The 20,525-nt window shown below is 39.6% G+C and overlaps 1 protein-coding gene across 1 annotated transcript in view; it reads right to left on the reverse strand.

The window, feature by feature from the left end:
- ntrk3b (neurotrophic tyrosine kinase, receptor, type 3b) overlaps nucleotides 1-20,525 on the reverse strand; it is a 136,238-nt gene that overhangs the window by 24,364 nt on the left and 91,349 nt on the right. Inside the window, exon 13 of the mRNA XM_035682205.1 lies at nucleotides 12,050-12,238. Within this exon, the coding sequence (XP_035538098.1) occupies nucleotides 12,050-12,238 (189 nt within the window). The remainder of the gene's footprint in view (nucleotides 1-12,049; nucleotides 12,239-20,525) is intronic.

A 20,525-nucleotide genomic window follows, 5' to 3' on the forward strand; every position in this document is an offset into this window, starting at 1 on the left:
TATAATCACTGAAAATAAGAATTGATGTGTTTTCGTTACCTTAGAATGAGTTGTTTTTATCTATCTAGGGAGCAGGTTCTCTTCTACGGAGGCCACCATGTCAAACTGCCGTGTTTCTTCGGTAGGCCAGAATGGACAAACCAAACCTCTAGATAGGATCTTTTTACGGGAGTTTTACAACCACCATAGTTTAGACATACGCATTTGAAAGGGGAGGGTGAAGTGAGTTGGTTGCAATTTGCACCTGCACTGTGACTGAGGACTGAATAGCAAGCAAGTCTATGTACACTGGTGTGCCTGCAGCAGAAGCCCATGAGCTGTTGCAGCCGTTGTAATCAACAAACATAATAAAGAGGAGGCACCCAGTGTTGCTTCAGCTTCTCCCATGCCTGAAGGCTGATTTATAGTTGTACACAGAGCCTGGGTTGTAGCCTACGCAAGTGGTCTAAGCCGCTGTGAGCATTTATACTTGTGCGCTGATGTGTCTGCAGAGCTATGTAATTTACACCGCCAAAACACTAGTAGGTGGTGGGGTTTCTGTGCCACTGTGTTGGCTTTCTTTATGTTCTTCAAACAACGGCGAGTGAAACTGAAACTCTACCTCATCTCTCCTCAATGTGTCTTTTCTTCTGTGAAACTTCAGGATGAGGGAATAAGAGGGCACAGACATGCAGTGAGGCATTGTCCCATGTGAGTGTGTGCGTGTGTGTGTTTGAAGAGTGAATCTCAAACAGCATTATTAACTCATCTGGGTTTAGCATGAGTCGCCTTCCATTCTCAGACAATGCACACACACACAATGCGATGCTAGGTGGACCAATCGCAGTTGTTGCGGTCTGTGTTGCTGCAATAGTTAGTTCCATTTCTAGGTAGGTGCATGTCAGGCTATGGCATATACATATATATATATATATAGGGTACGCTCCACTGTACATATGCAGAACCTACGGTATAGATTCAACACAGAAGTATAAACTTGCCTATTTAATCACTTTCTGCAGATGATAAGAGTTAACCTACAATTTCCAACTGACCTATCACTGAGCTAAGCTGTGCCACAATTACCATTCAAATTTCTTAGAACTTTAAGAAACAGTTAAACATGAGCAGCTTCTTATTTCTAACCAGCGACCATCAGTTTCACTGGCTGAAATAACAACTATTGCTAGCAGATTTTAATATCAACTGCAGTCGCTAGCTAATTAGGCATTCGCTTCACAAGCTGGCTGACAACTCCGTCTCCGGCTGACTCGTTTTAAAACAAGTTGAACCCTTGCCACCTGTGATGCGTTTATGTAACTTGTGAATGATTTGCTGCAAGAGATAATAGATGGGAGGCACTCATTTCTTGCAGCGTTTATTGTGGCTTTTCCCAAAAGGAGTTCACCAAATGTTGTAATCTCTGTAATGTTTTCCTATTCACCGACACAGATTACTATTTCAGTGTGACCATTCCTCTCTCTTTTACCTTCTTTTTTTGGGAATTTCCATAGACCATCTGGTCATGAACATGTTGAGAAGGCGATTTATAAAAAATGTCACCTGTTCCTCTAGTCTTTTCATCAGACGGTATCTTAACCACCGTTTCTGAAATCAGTGTTAAATATGAAGAAATGTCCCAGTTTTAAAGTAGATCAGAACAGAAGTGTCTGCAGAAGCTGGCAGCCGAGTGAGAGCCCCACCAGGGACACTAACACATCACTGCTGTCAAAGCTTCATCCTCTAAAAATCTGCTTTCCAAGAGTTGAGAAAAACATCCTTAAGTCGATACACATACATTTTAATTCAAAATGTATTTCAACTGGATTTCGTAGGCCAAATGTCTCTGACACTTCAGCAGCTGATAAAGAAACAGTGAATACTTTTTTCTCAAGACTGAAGAGTTTCCAGACTTAACATCTATTCCCCGCTGAATCCTATCTCTACTTTCTTATAAATAGAAATATGAATAATCTCCACATTCATACAGTTCCTTGTATTCACACTGGGAGCTGCCAAGCAAGACTTAATGTTGAGCACTATGAAAGCACTGATAGCCACCACACAGGGGTAATGGTTCTAAATGCTTTAAGTGCTTTAAAACAAAGCATCAGGTTCACTGGGGTATTCACTTTGCTCCACAGTAATTGCTGGTCCCATGGCTGATACTTAGACAGGTTTTGAATGGTACAAAGACAGAGGTTGGGGTACTCAGCCCCAGATGTGAGATCCCTCATCCACCAAACAGAACACTTTTTTTTTTAAATCCCTATTTATCTGCATTGTGTCTCAGGTCACAGAAGTCATTGCTTCCTATTAATAATATCAATATGTAACATTTTCATATTTGGTGTAAATGTCAACTCTGCTCAAGTATATTAGTAACAAAAACGGTGAGGGAGGAAGACCAATGGGAGAAAAAGTCTTCCAGACTTAACATCTATTCCTAGTTGAATGCTATCTCTACGTCTCTACTATTGAACTTTCTTATAAATAGAAATATGATTAATCTTCATCCTTATATTTATTTTCTGTGGACTCCATCACTCATGATCATTTAAGGATGTCATGCTGAAGATCCAGTCATTGAAGCTATTCTATTGTTGCACCCGTCATTAAGCTTCTCTAGATGAGATAGTTGGTGAAATGAAAAAACTTTAAAAAATGTGAAGGTTGCCATTTATCAGCAGGTGGAGGCTCAGAAACTCTTTGAACAAACATAATCAATGGCACCCTCAGATGTTTTTTCATAGTGGTGGGGCATCTTGGGATGGCACACCACAACCAAAAGCTGGGGGAGGGTTCGGAGTGTGACACGGTGATGGGCAGTCACATGAGCTATTAAAAATACACATTATTGTATTAAATGAATAGCACCTAATGTGAAATATCAGATAGAAGCATATTATGCATACAGTACTCATTACTCCGAGGGGGGGTCAGTGATTGTATCGGGGTGGGCGTGACCCCTCCTGGACACCCCTTGGCAGCGCCACTGCACCAAATATATGTAGTATAATTTTTCATCAGAAGATATTTGATTGTTATCATCACTTTTACTTCATTTATCTTCTCCTTTGCAGTGAGGTGTGGGGATATTTCACAGACGGATTTCTTATCTCGCATGTGAAAATTGAGAATTTGTGTCTGCTTTAATAATTAATCACATCAGTTTTATCAAAATATCTACTTCTATCTTTGTCGTTACGTAAATCAACTAAACTGAAGGTCAATAATTTAACTTCACTATTGTAACAACTCATTCCTCTGTCCGGCATGTTTGCCTTGGCTTACACGGTGGCCTCTTACTTCACTGCACCCATTTATGAGATTTAACTTTGTAGCCATTTGTGTCATGAAATATGACCTGAAGATATTGTAAAACCTGTTGAAAATATAGTCATTGAGATGATACTGAAAGAAAGGTTATAATTTAAACACAACAACAACACTTTTCAACTAAGTTCAGGTTGAATAAATGACAAGAAGCCTTTTCAGCTGAAAAACACCAAACCTACTTACTGGCTGTGCTGTTATCAGCTCAGGAAAAAAAAACCTTTGATACCTGAAATTAATTTCACCCTAATTAATCTCCCGTTCTCGCTGTGTTTCCTAGACAAAATTTCAGTCTTTTAATAAATTATGTATTTTATCTGATTGTAATAGATTGTAATATACTGATAGATAGAAGTTTGCTTTTGTTGCAAGTAATGCTGGCTTGTTTACTACACAGAACTTTCTCATGTCGGACAAAAATGTCAGATTGTCTTTCTAAAAGCTTTAGTAACTACAACAAACTAGTGTTGTATGAAACTGAAATCATCTGCACTGGCAATTTCATCTGTCAGAGTGGGTACTTCCTGACTCTACTTTAATTTCTTTAAAAGAGTACTCCACTGATTTACCATTGCACTCCTATAACACTGTCAGATTCACGATGGACAGTTTAAAACCACAAGGACCACAAGTAATGCAGCAGAACCAGAGATATTGCCTTATTTATTCCAGGCATTCTTCAATTGTCAAAACCTGATTCCTACATTACCCTCAATGCAACACAATCTCTGACAATTTTGTCCGCCTTGTGCTAGGAGCAGCTTATGTAGCTTTAAGCCTTTAGCCTCAAGCAAAGATGGAGAGTGGACTACAGAGGTCAGAACTCCACAGACCCAGATTTTTTCAAATTATTGTCAAATTACATCAGTGTATCAGATTTCACACAACTCCCTGGAGCCACAAAATACTTAATACACGTTTTTCCACAAATGCACTAGTACTTGCATTGACCTGTAAGCATGATGATCTGTAAATAAACAACTTGGAAAGAGTCATTTATACCTATAGAAGGAGTAGGTCCTCTTCTACAGAGTCCACCAAATTTAAATGTTAACATTTATTTCTTTTTTAAATTTTATATTAGATTTTTTGAGTGTGCTTTGTATGCCTTTATTTTATAGGACAGGTGAAGACAGAAAAAACAAACAGGAAAGGGGGAAGAGAGAGAGAAAAAGAGAGAGAAGGACGACACAGGACTCACCCTACATGGGTTGCAAGCTCTACCAGCTGTGCTCCCCTACACTCCACGTTAACAGTATATTGTCATCATAGCTGGGTGGGTAGATGAAGAGATTCTAAATTTGTATTACAATTGATTGGTAATTGACTGTACAGACTTTAACAGTTGAATAATGTCTGCACAACAGCAGCAAGGTAATGAAAGAAAATGAAGAGTTCTCCAGAGAATACCACAGGACCCACTACTAAAGCCGCAACATCGAAAAACAGTTTAACTCTCCATTTGCACCAGTTGGCCTCACTTTCTTATTTCATGGATGTAAATATATCCATCTAGACTTGTTGTATTCAGCTGCTAAATACTGACTGGCCACCTTATTCCTCCCCACTGATGGGAATGAAGCAGCTATTATGTAGCGTATCGACAGTGGTGAGGACAAGTTACTTTAACCTTCAGTTTCCTCTGCAGGCAGACTCAGGCTTCATCCTGCAGCCTATTTACCCAGAGTGGCACGCTGAAAAGCCCTGAGATTAAATCTCCATCCCACAGCTCAGCATCATTCATTTGTCCTGGCTCACCTGAGGCCTCGATGCCAGCAAACATTCTCCCTGGAGGCCGAGAGACAACGCAGCACTGAGATTTACTGAGCAAGTCAGGTCAGGCTGCTGGGGGAGCACAGATGTTTGGAGGGCTTTGTTCTGTACCTATGTCTGTCTGCATGTATCTGTGTCTGCGTGTGTAAATTTAACCACAACTACCTGCCAACATTCTCCCAGTTTCAGTGTGAATGTCTGTTTGTGTTTGTGTACATTCGAGGGTGTGTTTCTCTCCAAATACCTGCCAACTTTGTGCATTCATGTGTGTGTTCTGCCTCATAGGTGTGAGTGTGTGTGAGTATTTTTCTGCCTGACAGCTTCCCTGAGTGTGTGTAGTGGGTCGATCGATGCATGTCTCCTGGTCATTGACAACATGTCTTTTGCAGGGTGGATGCTTTAACATTGAGAAGCGGTGGCTCCATCAAAAATGCTGAGGACATCATCCCAAAATCTCCTTTCAGGTCTACATTCAGCCACTTTGTACATGAAGTTACTTTTTAGGAATTATAATTCACTCACATTTGTTCTTTGGGACAGAATAAAACAAGACACTGCCACATTATGTCAGTACTTCTAAAACATTACCATTATAACTTTAAATACAAACTCAAAGCATCTTATTAATATTTATGCCTGGTTATTAATCATACATTTTCTGATGAATGCTACAAAGGATAAGAGCAATTTATGGATGTAAAAAAAAAATTCATGACAGTTTTCCCACTCTCTAGACAAAGAAATCAAAAGGGAAATCATTTTAATGAGATCACTATAATGTCTTTATCGTTTAGCTTGTCTACAAAAAGAGCACCACAGGATGTTAATAGTTAGGTGAGAGGTACTCATCCAGCAGCTAATAGCATACAAACAGTTCCCTGCCATTAAATTCACTGTAGCACAGGGGCTCTGTGTCTGTTGGCAGCGTTGGGCAACTGCGACATGAACACCAGCATTTACTATTGACTCTCAGCTGGTCTCTCCCCGTAACCTGCTGCGGCTGGCTGACTGCCGGCCCGTGTTTCTGTTGCTGCTGCCTTGGTGAACACTGTGGCTTGTGTGAATAACCACCAATGCCTGGCTAAGCTGTGATAACAAAAAATGTATCACACATAAAATCATCCTGATCACATTTATCTAAGTCTTGTTCAGAAATTGGGATAAGCTAAAATCAAGGCCACTTTTGGTAGCATTTCAGATCATAATAACATTTTATGAAACATATAAATGAACCGTGAATTGTGAAATCATTTATTAAATAAAAGAGGGAACTGTTTTTTTGTCATAGTCATTTTCATAGTAAAGTTTTACTTTTCATTATATATATTTTTATTATTTATTAATTACATTATTTTTCTTAATCTCACTATTATTTAATGTTGAATTTTATTTCAGATGTCAATGCCACTTTTCTTAATGACACTGTATTTTATAATGACACATTTGATTTTACAAAGTCACTTTAAAAACAGTGGAGTCAACAATGCCTGCCCCTTCACCTTTCAGCCAATCACACGTCACCACCTGCATAGCTTTTTTGATTGAAAAGAAAAATGAAAAATGAAAAGGAACACTTAAAAGTAGGGATGTCCGATATCGAGGCCGATATATCGACGAATATTCACTAAAAATGTAATATCGAATTAATCGTATTGGGTTTTTAAACCATGTTTGTAGTAGCTTCAAGCATTTCCGAGCTGCAATGAACGCAGCAATAGTGCGATTAGCTTTAGCACTCAAATTTTCATATTAATACAATGAAAGTGAAGTTGTTCTCAATTTACTTTTTGCACAGACAGTGTTTAACATTCTGGAAACGCAATGTCTGCCATTTTGTATAAGTAGGCATCACAATCAAAAATAGCATAATGTGTTAATTCCACAATAGGAATATGTTATGTTGTTACCACTAACAGTTTTGGTGTAAAAAGCCTGCATAAATCGGTTAATCTCGGGTGATATCGGTATCGGAAATTGAGAGTTGGACAATATCGGAATATCGGATATCGGCAGAAAAGCCAATATCGAGCATCCCTACTTAAAAGTGGGGTCAGTCATTTTGGAGAGTGCTGATTGTTGCACCTCATTCCCAGGTCACAAAATACTGACACTTTGTATTTCAATGAGACTGAACTATCAACTATCTTTCTCCATAATAACTGACCCCACCTTTAAGGGAAATATCCCAACTCTAAAAAAGTTAAAACTACAGCAAGACTTGTACTGCAGTATAAAGAAAAACTTCAGTCCAACACGTTTCAGCGTGTGCTCTTTATCAGGGTCACTCTGCCTCTTCAGAAGTTCACACTCTGTCTACAGTCTTACCTCTGCACACCTGGCCAATCGTTACATGAAGCATTGGACTGTTGGTTTTGGATAGTTACAGAATGTTTGGACACTTTTCAACCATTTGACAAGCTGAATCATACTAGCCCCTTTACTCCCAGTCAGTCATAAATTGTGTGTCTTTGTCGGAGGAATTAACAATCTTTAAAATGAAACACTGCATGAGTTAACTTAATTCAACCAGTTAGCTGCTTTGATACTGATTAATAAAATCTAGCTCACGAGGCAGCTTAGCTAGCAGGATGACTAGCTGCGTAGCATATGCATATAGTAAATAGGTCAGTTTCTGAGTTCATTTCTGTCTATGTACTATGTAATTTACAGCAGAAGCTAGTTGGTTGATTCAGAATAATGTTAGCATTGTTGTGGCTCTAGCTAAGAGGAGCTAAACGTGGAAGCAGTTGTTGAGCTTGCTGAAGAAAAGCAGGGCAAATGTGATTGGGTGAAAGATGAGAGGGTGGTGAGAACATTGCCTTGAAAAATGTACACAATAAAAAAAGTGTCATTGTAAAATAAACTCAACTAAAACATTGTTGAAAGTAAATAAGAATATTGAAATACTATTTCAAAATAATGATTTGACCTTAATGTCCTAAATTATGTTCCAATTTACAGTTGTATTGAAATATTTCCTCAATTTAATTAAATTGTAATTTATTATAATTCATTTATAATTTATTTAACACTTCGTTGCTCCATACTACAGTACTTACATAAACAGATAAAATTGTGATTGATTTTCTTTTGACAATGGCTTCTCCCTAAGCTCACCCTCAGTGTTATTGCTGGATTAAAGTTTAGGCATTAAGTACACTTAAGCACTAAGTACTTTACACTTGCTGCTCAGGGGAGGTTCTTTATAAGTCTACCAACACAAAATAGTTATATTTGACATCTTAGTGGAGAGGCATGCTATCCACCCTGAGCTTTTAGTCCCTGCAGATACAGTATAAAATGTCTCTATAAAAAGCAGAAAAGTACATTTATGTAAGTTTGCTTTGGCAAAATGTTAATATTTAAGGTTTGTTTTATTCTGATGCTAATAGGGAACTATAGGCGGGGTCCTGAATAAACTATTCATTAGAGTGCTGGCCTGTCAACACTCCTAAGAATGTCTTACATTTACATCCAACTTTAATGGGCAGCTCTTTGGTACAGTGTTGATGCTAAAACAGAATATGCAATATGTTTTTGTACACACTACATGCTGTCATGAATTATGTCCCAAATGACAAGTTACAGGCACTTTGTCTTTGTTTACAGTGGTTGGAGCCAATCTTTTAGTTTTTTAATTGACTGTAGCTTGTGTTTAGCGTCTTGCCACCTCTCTAGTTTGCAAACCCATTAAACATGTCTGCAGAAGCAAACATTTTTAATTTACTCTTTAATTTGTTTCATTTCCATTGCTTACTACTCTGTCTATGTGATTCAACTGTATGTGGACTGAAAAAGGGAGCTGCATTTGCACTTTTTACTGCATCTTTCACCACGTCTGGGGGTCTCTCTGATGGGATCTTCAGTGAATTTTAATGGATTTCAGTCTATCTGGATATAGTTTTCATAGGATTGCACCTGGCATCTTTTGAGAGCTCTTTCTACCAAGACGTTTATATTTGACTCCTTTCTGGGCTGAGCTGAAAGGAACTCATCTTGGACTTGACTAACAAATTAAAGTAGGTTGTTTGAATTCACAACTGGCTAGCCTGTGGGGCCGTTCTGTTTCAAACTATAATTCATGGATTCATAGCCCTGGAACATGATAACTGCCTTTCACTCAATCTGCTCTGCATTTCCATTCATTTGCTGAGCTTTCAAGCTGCCAAATTACTCACTCCTTTTCTCTGCTGGAAACATTTTAATCTTCAAAAACATCACCTTCAGCATAATTATGTCTCTGTTACACCAAAAGCAGAGGGGACAGAGTGGGGGTTTGTCCGAGCTTTGCCCACATGTGATATCCCTAATAACATGGATATAATGAAAGGCTACTTGTTATACTCCAACATCAAAAGCTATTGTCTAAATTTGGCCAGCGGGATGTGACAAATCCGTAATTAAAATAGCAAGCTGAGTGATAAAACAAAGCCACTTGCTGGGAGACAGCGGATCCAGCTAGATATGGATCTGTCATTAGGCTAAAGAATTGGCCTTTTCTGCCCTTATCTTCCTAATGCGGCTACATTTCCCCAGGATTGGGCTTTTTCAGCTTGGTGTGGAAGAAGAGAGAGAGAGAGAGAGAGAGAGAAAAAAAAAAGCTCAGTCACGCCTCGCCTGTTTACCGCAACGAAAGTCGAGGTCACCGGTTCGTATAGGCGATGAACCAATTGCATGACAGCGCTTTATGTTTTTAAATTGCCATCAAAAATAAACTGTGCTAACACTTTTCTTGTAATGCCCCCAATCTCTGGAGCTTGTTTACAACTGCACGTGTACAGGTTCAACTAGAGGGCAACTACAATTGGATGATATTTATGTTATTTGTTCATGTTTTTTCCTGCAGCGAGGGAATGACAGCAGCACTTCTACTGTTTTTTTCTGAGAGCCAAGATACTGTGTGCTTAGTCTTTCCTCTGGAACTATTAAACTGATGGTACAATATATATATATATATTTGCCAAGATTGACTTGAAGATCAAACACTCATGAATAATACATCTGGTAATGCACACTAGAATCACTGGTGTGAGCTCAGCAGCAGGCGAATTTCCCATCACATGCAGCTGTTTTAAGAGAAGCCAGGCATGGCAGAGAGCAGCAACAGACCGTTCCGCCTCCTTCTCCACTTTACTGTTATTGTTGGAGCTGATTTCAAAATGCGCAGAGCCCGACAACAAGGAACACTATAAATTACCCAGAAGACTGGTGGTGGACGCAGGCTGGGACTGACCACCACATTAGTGAACTCCTGATGGACATAGGTACGGAGAAGTGTGGGTGTGCTGCTGGACGGAGTAGGGAGGTGTGTGTGTGCATGTATGCACGTGTGTGAGACACCCTGGCAGCAAGCTATTCTCCTGGACAAGAAGCTTTCAAGTAAATGAATGAATACATTATGGATTGGTGGCTGAGCATCAATAAAGCAGCCATACTGTATCTGAGTGAAGTGAAGGTCTTTGTTTGACACGTGAAGCTGCAGGATGGTCAGGCTGAGCAAGGCCAGCAGGACAATGGGGACCCCAAGGGGCCGCCAGTGGCACCCAAGGGACCCCTGAAAGAAGACTCATATCAAACCATAGCGGAGTTGGAGGGAAATACGGCTGCATCCACACACACGCACAGATTCATTTTCTCTGTCATACACCTACACACATACTGTAGATATACACACAGATACACAGACATTTCCTTTGCCTGTGTATGTATCCTGGGGGGAAAAAATACATTCATATTCAGTGAATGATCGGCAGAGGCAGGAGCCGTTCGGAGCCATTTTGTTTTTCCGGCCGATGGCAGAAAGCAGTAGCCATTACGACCTTGTGATGAATTCAGGGTTCATTTCCTTCTGTTTCCTTCTTCCATGCATGCACATAGAATTAAATCTAAAAAAAGATGAGGGATGCAGCATTCGGAGAGGGAGAGAACACTCGGTAAAGCCAACATCAAAGCTGCCATGGTGAACATCCATGGTCTGATTTACTCCAGGTGTACGGTAATTGGGAGAAAGTTTCATTTGTGCCCACTGTCATTTATTCATTAGCTCGCAATCAGATATCCTGTGCAAGGCTTGAGACGTTATAAATCAGTCACCGGCTGGCCATTAACAATTCATGTAATTCATAATACATAAGAGCCGTCATTTATTTATTTATCACCTCTAAATGGGATTTCCTTCATTCTCACTGGCTCCAACTCAGAAGTCAACTTCTGTTAGCCTGACCAACGGCCATTTTGAGGGCGACCCAAGATGTAAACAGTGTAGATCTAAGCTGAAGGGGACCACGATAGCCTGATCTCACTGTGGAGAAGAGTCTTCTCTCTGACTAAATCTAGCTGGTTTGACTAGTATCATCTGGAAGGGAAGCAGCAGGCACCAGGCTGCGGCTGGCTGCTGGCACAGTTGTTTTCTGCTGATTCTCTCGAGCAGTTGATGTAATTGTGAGTAATTAGGCCTTAAAGTGGTCTTGTCTTTCTCCAACCTGGAACATGAGTCCCAAGGGAGAGTGTGTGAGTGAGGTTGGGGGCTGTCTGAACACCAGTAGCTGGTATACAGAAGGCTGCTTTTGTCTAAACAGATCCTATATAAAGCCGGTGGAACTGTGTCACCAGATGCTGACACCATATGATCACACTGACACTAAATTATACTTTTGCCCAGAGGGTCCCAGCACTTCTCATTGTAAAGACAAACAGCAAGTTACAATGGAGATGCAACAGCCAGAATGAGCCTTGTTTGATATCTGGCTCTCTGACCAGATACTGCAATTCTCTTTACAGTACATCACATTCTGTGGGAGTTTCTTAAGAGCCTTACAGTTGGAGTATATTTGTTGAACAAAAATGGTTCAAGAGTCCATTTGTATCTCCATAAAAGAAGGTCAAATACCGTGTAATGTTCACCAGTAGTAAGGAGGGATACACTGCCGTGACAAAGGAGTGGTAACAAATAGAAACTTACGGGTGGCTGGCTTGTTGCAGTTGTGTCCATGTCTGAAGTACTGAGGATTCTCCACCACAGGAATACGAGTCATCCCTATGACAACCGCATCAGGACCCGCGTCCAGAGTACAGGGGGTAATAATCCCATGGTTGACATGATGAAGAGGGCTGGCAGAGTCTTCCTCACCACTGATCACAGCTACTGGACCTGGAGTGAGACAGGGGGATGACGAGTTATTACACAGTGTAACCATGGAGCTCAAGTGAAGCTTAGCTTTTCTGTGATACTGTTTGTCTGTGCCATTGTTCCATATAAGAACATACTGTACTGGGATATAAAGCCTTCCTCTAATAAAAGATGTGTTTTGTCATTGTGACAATTATGTCATTGTTACCGTGATGTTTGTGCAGAGGGTTGTTTTCACATACATTTGCTGAAAGGGGAAGTTATTCTGTATGTCTTAAAACCCATGTGGAGGAGATCTTTAACTAATAGTCCACAAGTCAGTTTAATCAAATGAGATATGGGTAACTGTTGGGGAGGTTTGTGGTTGGTTTTCAGTTTTCAGCCACTGGCCAGTGAAAATAGAGTTACAGTAGTGGCACCTAGATGGTGCAAATGACTTCTTGTTTCTATCTGAGCCTACCCATAATAACTCAAATTTGGTATCAAGATATGGAAATGAAAGAACTAAATATTTTTAAGGTGGATTAACAGTGGTTTCATCAACACAGCAAAATAATGAAAATGTAATAAAAGAGAAACAAAAAGACATGCAGTTTTTGTTATGTAGAAACCTTACTCTGATTAACTTATATTAGAATGAATTGACAGGTATCAACAAATCTTTACACACGAAGAGCACATGTAGAGTTTTGTCAACGGTAGGAATTTAAAAACAATGTCATTTAAAATACCTTTATCTATCTTTTATCAAATGATAGAAATTACACAGTTGGTGTGTTTCTGGAGCCAAATCCTTAGTTTGAATTTGTCAAACAGTGTCAAAATCAAATGCCAAATTTGTCGTGTATCCAAATATTCATTTGTTTAAAGCTTGACAGAAAATGACCCTGCAGCTATTTTGATAATCGATTAATATGCAGTTTTTTAAGCAAAAATGCCCAAGCTTCCTCTTTATTTGATATTATTTCAATTCATGTTTGTATCTTTGAGTTATGGAGTATAAATCTGGCAATTTTAATATTCAAGAATTCAATGTTGTTTAATATTATTTTACAATGCAGGGTTGTTAATGAAGTTCAGCATTGAGTTGCCTTTAAAAGCTACTTGCAAACAAATTTATTATATACACACAAAATGATTACATACAACTGATTAATACAATAATACTGATATATAATATATATATATATATATATGTTACCTCAGACTCTTGGAAATTGTAATTGGCATAAAAACATAATTAAAAAAAAGTAATTTGCAGATGACTAATAATGAAAATAATCATTATTTGCAGCACATGCAATCAGGAGAGAACATCCTTTCATCCAGTCCTTCCTGTATTAAGTCTATAAAATTAGTTACTACATCAATACAATACACAACAATAATTTCCTTTCCTTTCTAAATATAAAAAAAAAAGTCCCAAACATGATGTACTGTCAGTCAATGTGATCCTGTTCTATCACTGCTGTATCAAAAGCAACACAACAATCTTCAGGGGGAGGGAGAAGAGAAGGAGGGAAGGGTGAGGAACAGCAAGTAGATATAAAGTCAACAGCCAGTCGCTGATTCAGTGGAGCTCTGACTGTTTACCCACAGAGTGGAGTCTCTCGTTCACCTTGACAACATAGTAAATAGTAATCAAGACCCAGTCATATCAAATTATAGACCCTGAGCTGCAGGGGGTGGGGGGTGACGAAGTGACACATGTGAGCAGCAATTTATTTACAACATTTGCTCTTAGACAAGGTTTTCATACCTGAGCACCCGTTTTATTGGAGAGATGTGCACAGCAGAGCGCAGGCCATCACTGGGCGCCTACCTACCCAACCACTGGGGACAAGTGGCACAATGCAGCCCTAAATCTTTGCTGATGCCTCTGACCCTCCACTACACAGCACAGACAGAAAGATATATATGAGTACTGCCTGAAATATCACCACACTTGAAATAAAATCATTACATAGAAAGTCATGATGAGTCATGGGCAAAAGTCTTTAAAAAATGAGAAAAGATACCTCAAAAGGAGCCTAGTATTATGTTCTGCTTTTTAATATAATATGAAATAGAATGAAAACCTGTCTGATCAGACTCCAGAGCCAGATCGATGAGGCCTCGGGGAACGCCTGGCCTCGCTCCAAACCGCAGCACTGAAAACTACACAAAAACCTCCCACTTGATTCTTTGGGAGATTAAGGTTTTCTGAGGAGTGAAGGGGAAATTGGACTTCTTGACTTCAGAACATCCTAAAAATTGCATTTATGTTACCTGAGTGATGAAAAGGCCCAACGGCCTGTGAGAGGGTTTTTATCATCTGAGACGTTTGCTGCGCACAGAATGGAATTCAACGCTGGACATTTTCCCCCAAAATGTCTATCTGAGAGTAAAGTTCCTCTCTATTAAACTAACTTTGATTTATTCAGCCAAACTGGAAAATGAAATGAGCCAACTTTCAGCTATTTTTCAACTCTTTTCATGTCTCATCCCTTTCACAACTTTTTTGTTGTAGTAATATGGTTCATAAGGTAAATTCAGCCATGCACTGTCTAATTCAGACCTTGACTCAGCACTATGGATGTTTTTTTTCAGTTCTAATTTTTCTATTCCTCAAGTTACTAACAGTCTTATGACATGCACGTGTAATACTAAATATGTAACATCCACTTATACCTTCAAACCACCTTATCATGCATGGATTCTGATACTAAAGTCCATTTGTCTATATTCATCTACCCTGCAATGTATGACAAGAGTTGTAATTTGCTTTCTTGAGAAGACAGATACCACGTTGCCAATTTTTATCTTACTATTATTGTGGCTAAAATTATGATGTCTTCTACTTCACTGTAAGTCCATTCTCAGTGCATGTGCAGTGAGCACAGAGAAACTTTCCACTTTCAGCAGATGAATGTGAAAACATCCTTCTGGTGTCAAGCTCTGCACAGACATCATTCTGCACAGTGAAGCTCAAACATCACACTGTATGAACAAGGAATTGATTTATTTTTTGAGTAGAGGGGGGCTTTAATAATTGTAAACAAAGCACAAAATCCTGCACACTATCGACTCCTTGTACTACCTTAATTCACGGTATGGTATGATAGCACATTGTATCTCACATTTAATCTGTACAATAACCAAAGTATATGAAGAGGTGGGGGCAGATTTTTTTTTAACCTTTGGCCAGAGTCAGAATAGCTGTTTCCCTGTTTCCAGCCTTTATGCTAAGCTAAGCTAACTGGCTCTTGAGAAGCTTCATATTTACTGTACAGACATGAGAGCGCCATTTAGCTTCTAATCTTACCCTCAGCAACAAAGTGAATAAGTACATTAAGCAAAATGTCAATCATTTGAGAATGTATAGAACACAAGCTGTTAAGTCAAATAGTTTCAATAATTCAATACTTTTTTATCATTAAAATTAAACTGGTTCTCAGCCTCTTGCACAGCTACATCTCACACACAAGTTGGCAAGAATGCAATTGATCATCAAAGGACATGCCACCATGGGCAAAAAATCATTCATTTATCATGTTCAGAGTAACATACACCAGTTTGTCCAGGGATTCCTTCTGGAAAAGTCTTAGATCACTGTGGCGTGCCGTCGTTTGAAGATTAGTTAAATCTCATTGCTCTCATCCTTCTATGCTTTGCAAGCCAATATGTTTCTCCAGCAAACATCCCTTTACTTTTCTGTAGGAAATATGTCACTCCAGCTGCAATTCCCCTATTATTTTCAGGGATGTCATTTCGGTCGGCATTACTCAATGTTCCTTCACGTAACCTTCTGCAATCCCAGTGCAGCAAATGTTTTATGTTTATGTAAGGTGCAGTTCGCAGGTACATTAGCTAATTCAGCCAAATCAATTGATCAAGTGTGACATTTGCATCATCTGTTTCTCTGAGTTTAGAAGTCAATCTAATTTACTCTACAGGAGCAGAGGCTTCACTGCCTTTCCCTCCTGGGTTTTAAAATGGAGTCGTTCATTAAGGTATTGTCCAAGTGCTGGGCCAGCAGGTCCATCTGTGGGCCAGGCCTCAGTGATGAATTAAATGAGCATACAAACCTGTGAACCTGCCACCTTTCAAAACACAAACCAACTTTTATCGCTATCACCTGCACCACCTGCAGGAAAGAAAAGTAATAGCAGCTGCAATGTATCTCGATGTTCAGCAGTAGAAATTTAAGGTCGCCATCTACAGGCAAAGAAAGCTGTGTGTGTTGTTTCATGTGTCACACTAACCTCCAGAAGTACAATTAATCTTGTGGCTAAAAATGCCAAATGCCAAAGATTTAATAGGAGGGTATAAATAATTTTTTTCTACTTCTAAATATCATCAAGCTTTCTCAGACCTTACACTGTGTTTTTTCCTCCTTTTGGACAAATCTGGTTAGGACCATCTCATACCTGGAATACACACAATGACCACCTCCTCACTTTTATTGAAATAAGTATTTGCTTTGTTCTCTTACTGCCCTGCCTCCATAGTGCAGGTGAGAGAAGATCTGGGTTGATAAAAATGTTGATGTGCTTATTTGAGTCACCTTCCGTTATTACTGTATGCTCAGCAGTGAGTGGAGCAGAGCAGAGTACTTTGTGGACTTTCTTTTGCCCTGGGTTTCGCCTCTCGTGCCACATGCAGCAGCTGCCCTATCTATCTTATTGGTGAAGGTCGGTGGGGTTGTATGTAGCCTGAAAACAATTCCTGCACACACTAATTGGGGCTGAAGAAAGAAAAAATACAAAACTTTCACATTTTACAGGTTTCAATGTAAAATCTACAACCTTAAAGACACATAATTCACAAACAGCAGCCACTGTTCATACAAGGGGAAAACACTCTGCCTGCTGATGGAAAAAGTGTCAAAATCAAAGAAGCGATTATTTTCCAAGGCAAACATTAGCGCGTCAGGATCTGCTTGTCTAAAAGCTAACCTTGGTCATATTCTGTATTTTTATTATCAAGTCAAATGAAAAGACCGAAACCAACAATTAATTTATTCTACTAATATGTATTGCATTGTCTGTGCAGTCATAACCTAACGTAGCATATTTGTTTGTGCCATTAACATCTGTTGCTGTCAAAGCCAATTAAAAACGCATCAACTGTTGCTCTGGTCGACACGTTCCTTCATTACCATGGACACACATTACCGCACACATTGTAGTTTATTTTGAGTCAATCCCACACACACTGTCTTGTCGCTGTAAATACTCACTTGTTCTCTAAATGTGTATTAAGCAGCTGAAAAAAGTCCCCAACAAATCTACTATCTGACCTCAGGGTTCAGAAAGTACTGAGATGGACTATTGTCCTTTTCAAAAGGGTACAAATATGGAAAAGGTTGGACTGGAACTGCTTTTAAGTGTGTGTCTCTGAATCTGATTGGCCAAGTCTGGTTTTGGGTGCTTTCATCAAAGACACTGTATGTCCTTGTTTGTTCTCCTTATTGGTGACATTAAATGTTATTAATATGTCCATTCATAATTTTTCCTCCTTGCTTTCTGTTGTGGGAGCAATTTTTTACAGCCGCCTCTGGGTTTTTCTGGTCTCACCTGCACAATTTATTTATCCCAATGCTCATTTCTCCTTTCACAGTATTTCTATTATAATAATTATTTGTGCAAATGTTCCTCCCCAGACTAAAAACGAGCAGGGTGTTTGTCAGTAAAGCCCCATGATTTTTTTCTTTTTCTGTTTCCAAAGAGAGTGCTGAAGGTGATTCTCAGGACAAAAGGAAAAAAAGCCAGTGGGTGACTCTGTAGGGTTTTCCCTGTGGTGGGGAATAAATTGTGCAGAGCGTGATTGCTTCCGTTCCACCTCCTTGTGGTAATTATCGCACAGATTCCTTTCAAAGGTAGTTAATTAGGACTGGAATTAACTTGAGGACATGTAAAATGAACACAGAGAACACAGGAAGGATAACTCACTGAGGCAAGGCCCCACTTCTGGTTCACGATGGATTTGAGACAAATTAAATCCATACGTGGGAAGGGTCGAAAATAGCGATAATCAAGGCAAACATCTTGCTTGAGCTGGAGGAAAGACAATGGGTCTACAAGACACAAATACTAAATGACTGTCACACTGCTTCAAGCTTATTTGATACATCTATTAGAGATGGCATTGTGTTATTAAGTGCTGTAACTGTGCAGCAGGTTAATTCACTGATATACTGCAGTAATTGAAACCAGTAAATGTCTTGCGTAACATCTGAACACCAGCCTTCCAAACACCAACAAACAATAACTTTTAACTTAAGTCCTGAGAATTTGTGATGCTAAACTAAAACTAGGTTAGTCACCTCACATGGTTACTGAAAACCATTATGCTAATGCGACTGCTAGCTTGCATGTGTGCAAATCCACACAGCGAGTGAAGAATTAGTGCTATAAAAAGGCAGGCTAATTGCCAATGCCACTATCATTCCTGAAGCCTTGAGGTTATGTGCAAAGCTCAGATGACAACTCCCCTCGCTGCACTGAAGAAGACATGTAAAGTAGCTCTTGTGACAAATGGCCTCAACCTGCTCACTCAACCTCCCACTCACAGTCAAGCATGGTGAACATGTGACAGCCGTGAAGGCCGCTGGCAAACCCACGCTAACCCCATTTCTCACGGTACCCAAATAGCAGCCTCAGTATAGTGATATACACCCCCTGGACAGTGTGCCGTTTCCTCCCAAGTTGATGGTGACCAACTGTGGCGAATATTGAGCGCTAAGACAGCTAATGTTTATGGTCTTTCGCAATGTAGGCTATCGACAATTTACAGTCACCCCGCACAGCTCAATGTGCTCTCTGTTTATTGTGGTATAAACAATGCCGAACACTGAGGGGAAGGACGGCCGAGTCGAGACAGAAATAAACACACATTTGAAATCTGCTGTAAACCTATCAGTCATTGAATCTGAAGCCACTTGTACGTCCTCTAAAATCAAGCGTCTACACCATGCCGAACATTATCTGCAATGACACAGGACTGAACCAATTACAGTTTGTGTTGCTGTATATCTGAGGTCTTGATGCCCAGAATGATAATAAAACAAAACACTGATATTGTTATTCTGACTCTGTTCCCACAGTGCCCTATCAGCTTTTATATCTTTGACAACACATTACCCTGTAAGCTCCCTCAAGACAGACGAAGAAGCAATTTTACACAAGTCTGAAAAGTGATGGGAAATGACATCATCCAACAGCCAAGCTGTCCTGGGTCTGTTCCTTGATTTATGACTATGACAGTCAGGATCTTTACCAAAACTGGGACCTACATTTTATTACCTGTTATGGACCCAAGCACAAATTGAAAACAAAACATGCAGCAATTTGAGCATATATTCAGAGACATGCAAGTCCCCACTCTGTTTGGGATTTCATTTTTCTTTTACGGCAATGTAATCAGAATGGGCCAAATGAAAAGCTTGTGGTGGCATTGTTATTGAAACTAGTTTGCATCATAAACTCGGCAGTAAAGGCAACAGCGCAGGCATACACACATACAGAACAAACTATGCACAGCAGCAGCCACAAACTCAATGGCTATATTTCTTATCATGGCATTGGAATATGAAACAATTCCCCAACGTCGAGCATCTGGCAGAGTTTGCATGTAAATCACAAAGGAGAACCACATTCAACCACTGCAGCCAACAAAACGGATTGATGATTGAGCACATCAGCGCTGCAGGTGAAGCCTCTGTATGCCAATGTGTGCCACCATCCTACTGGGGTGCAACAAGTGTTATATGGGTTGTGGTGGGGGGGGGGGTTAGGGTTATTAGTCAGAGGGGCTGATAAGGCATGATTTCTTTATTGTATGTGTGTGGAATTCAGGTTACATTTGGTGAAAATCTGGTTTGGGGACTGAATTATTTGAAAGGGTTGAACCTGAATGATTACACATTTATAAATATTTATAAGTGGCTCGGTAGCTAGGCAGACAGCTACTTCATTGTGCTCTCAAGAGAAACATTTTTTTTTCACAGTCTGTACATTTAACATTAACAGTGAGTAACTAAGTACCTATAAACATAGCTGAAAAGCTAAGGACCCAAACCAAGTTTATCTGCAAAATTCTGAGGAACAGTGCACCCTTTACTGTGAGAACATCCACAGGAAAAAAGGTCTACAGCCATGCTAATCATTCTGTGAGGCTGTACTTAGGGTACAGTAGGGCCGTGAGCTAAAGGCTAATATGTTGTATGTGGCAAGCTAGTATTTTCACAATTACAGTGCTAACATGCTAATGTTTAGAGAGATTTACTTTTATTTACAAAATTATGGCAATGGTCAAAAGTGTTGAA

This window comes from Morone saxatilis, unplaced genomic scaffold (assembly GCF_004916995.1).
Source record: "Morone saxatilis isolate NCDOM2014 unplaced genomic scaffold, NCSU_SB_2.0 Contig11, whole genome shotgun sequence".
Classification (NCBI taxonomy): domain Eukaryota; kingdom Metazoa; phylum Chordata; class Actinopteri; family Moronidae; genus Morone; species Morone saxatilis.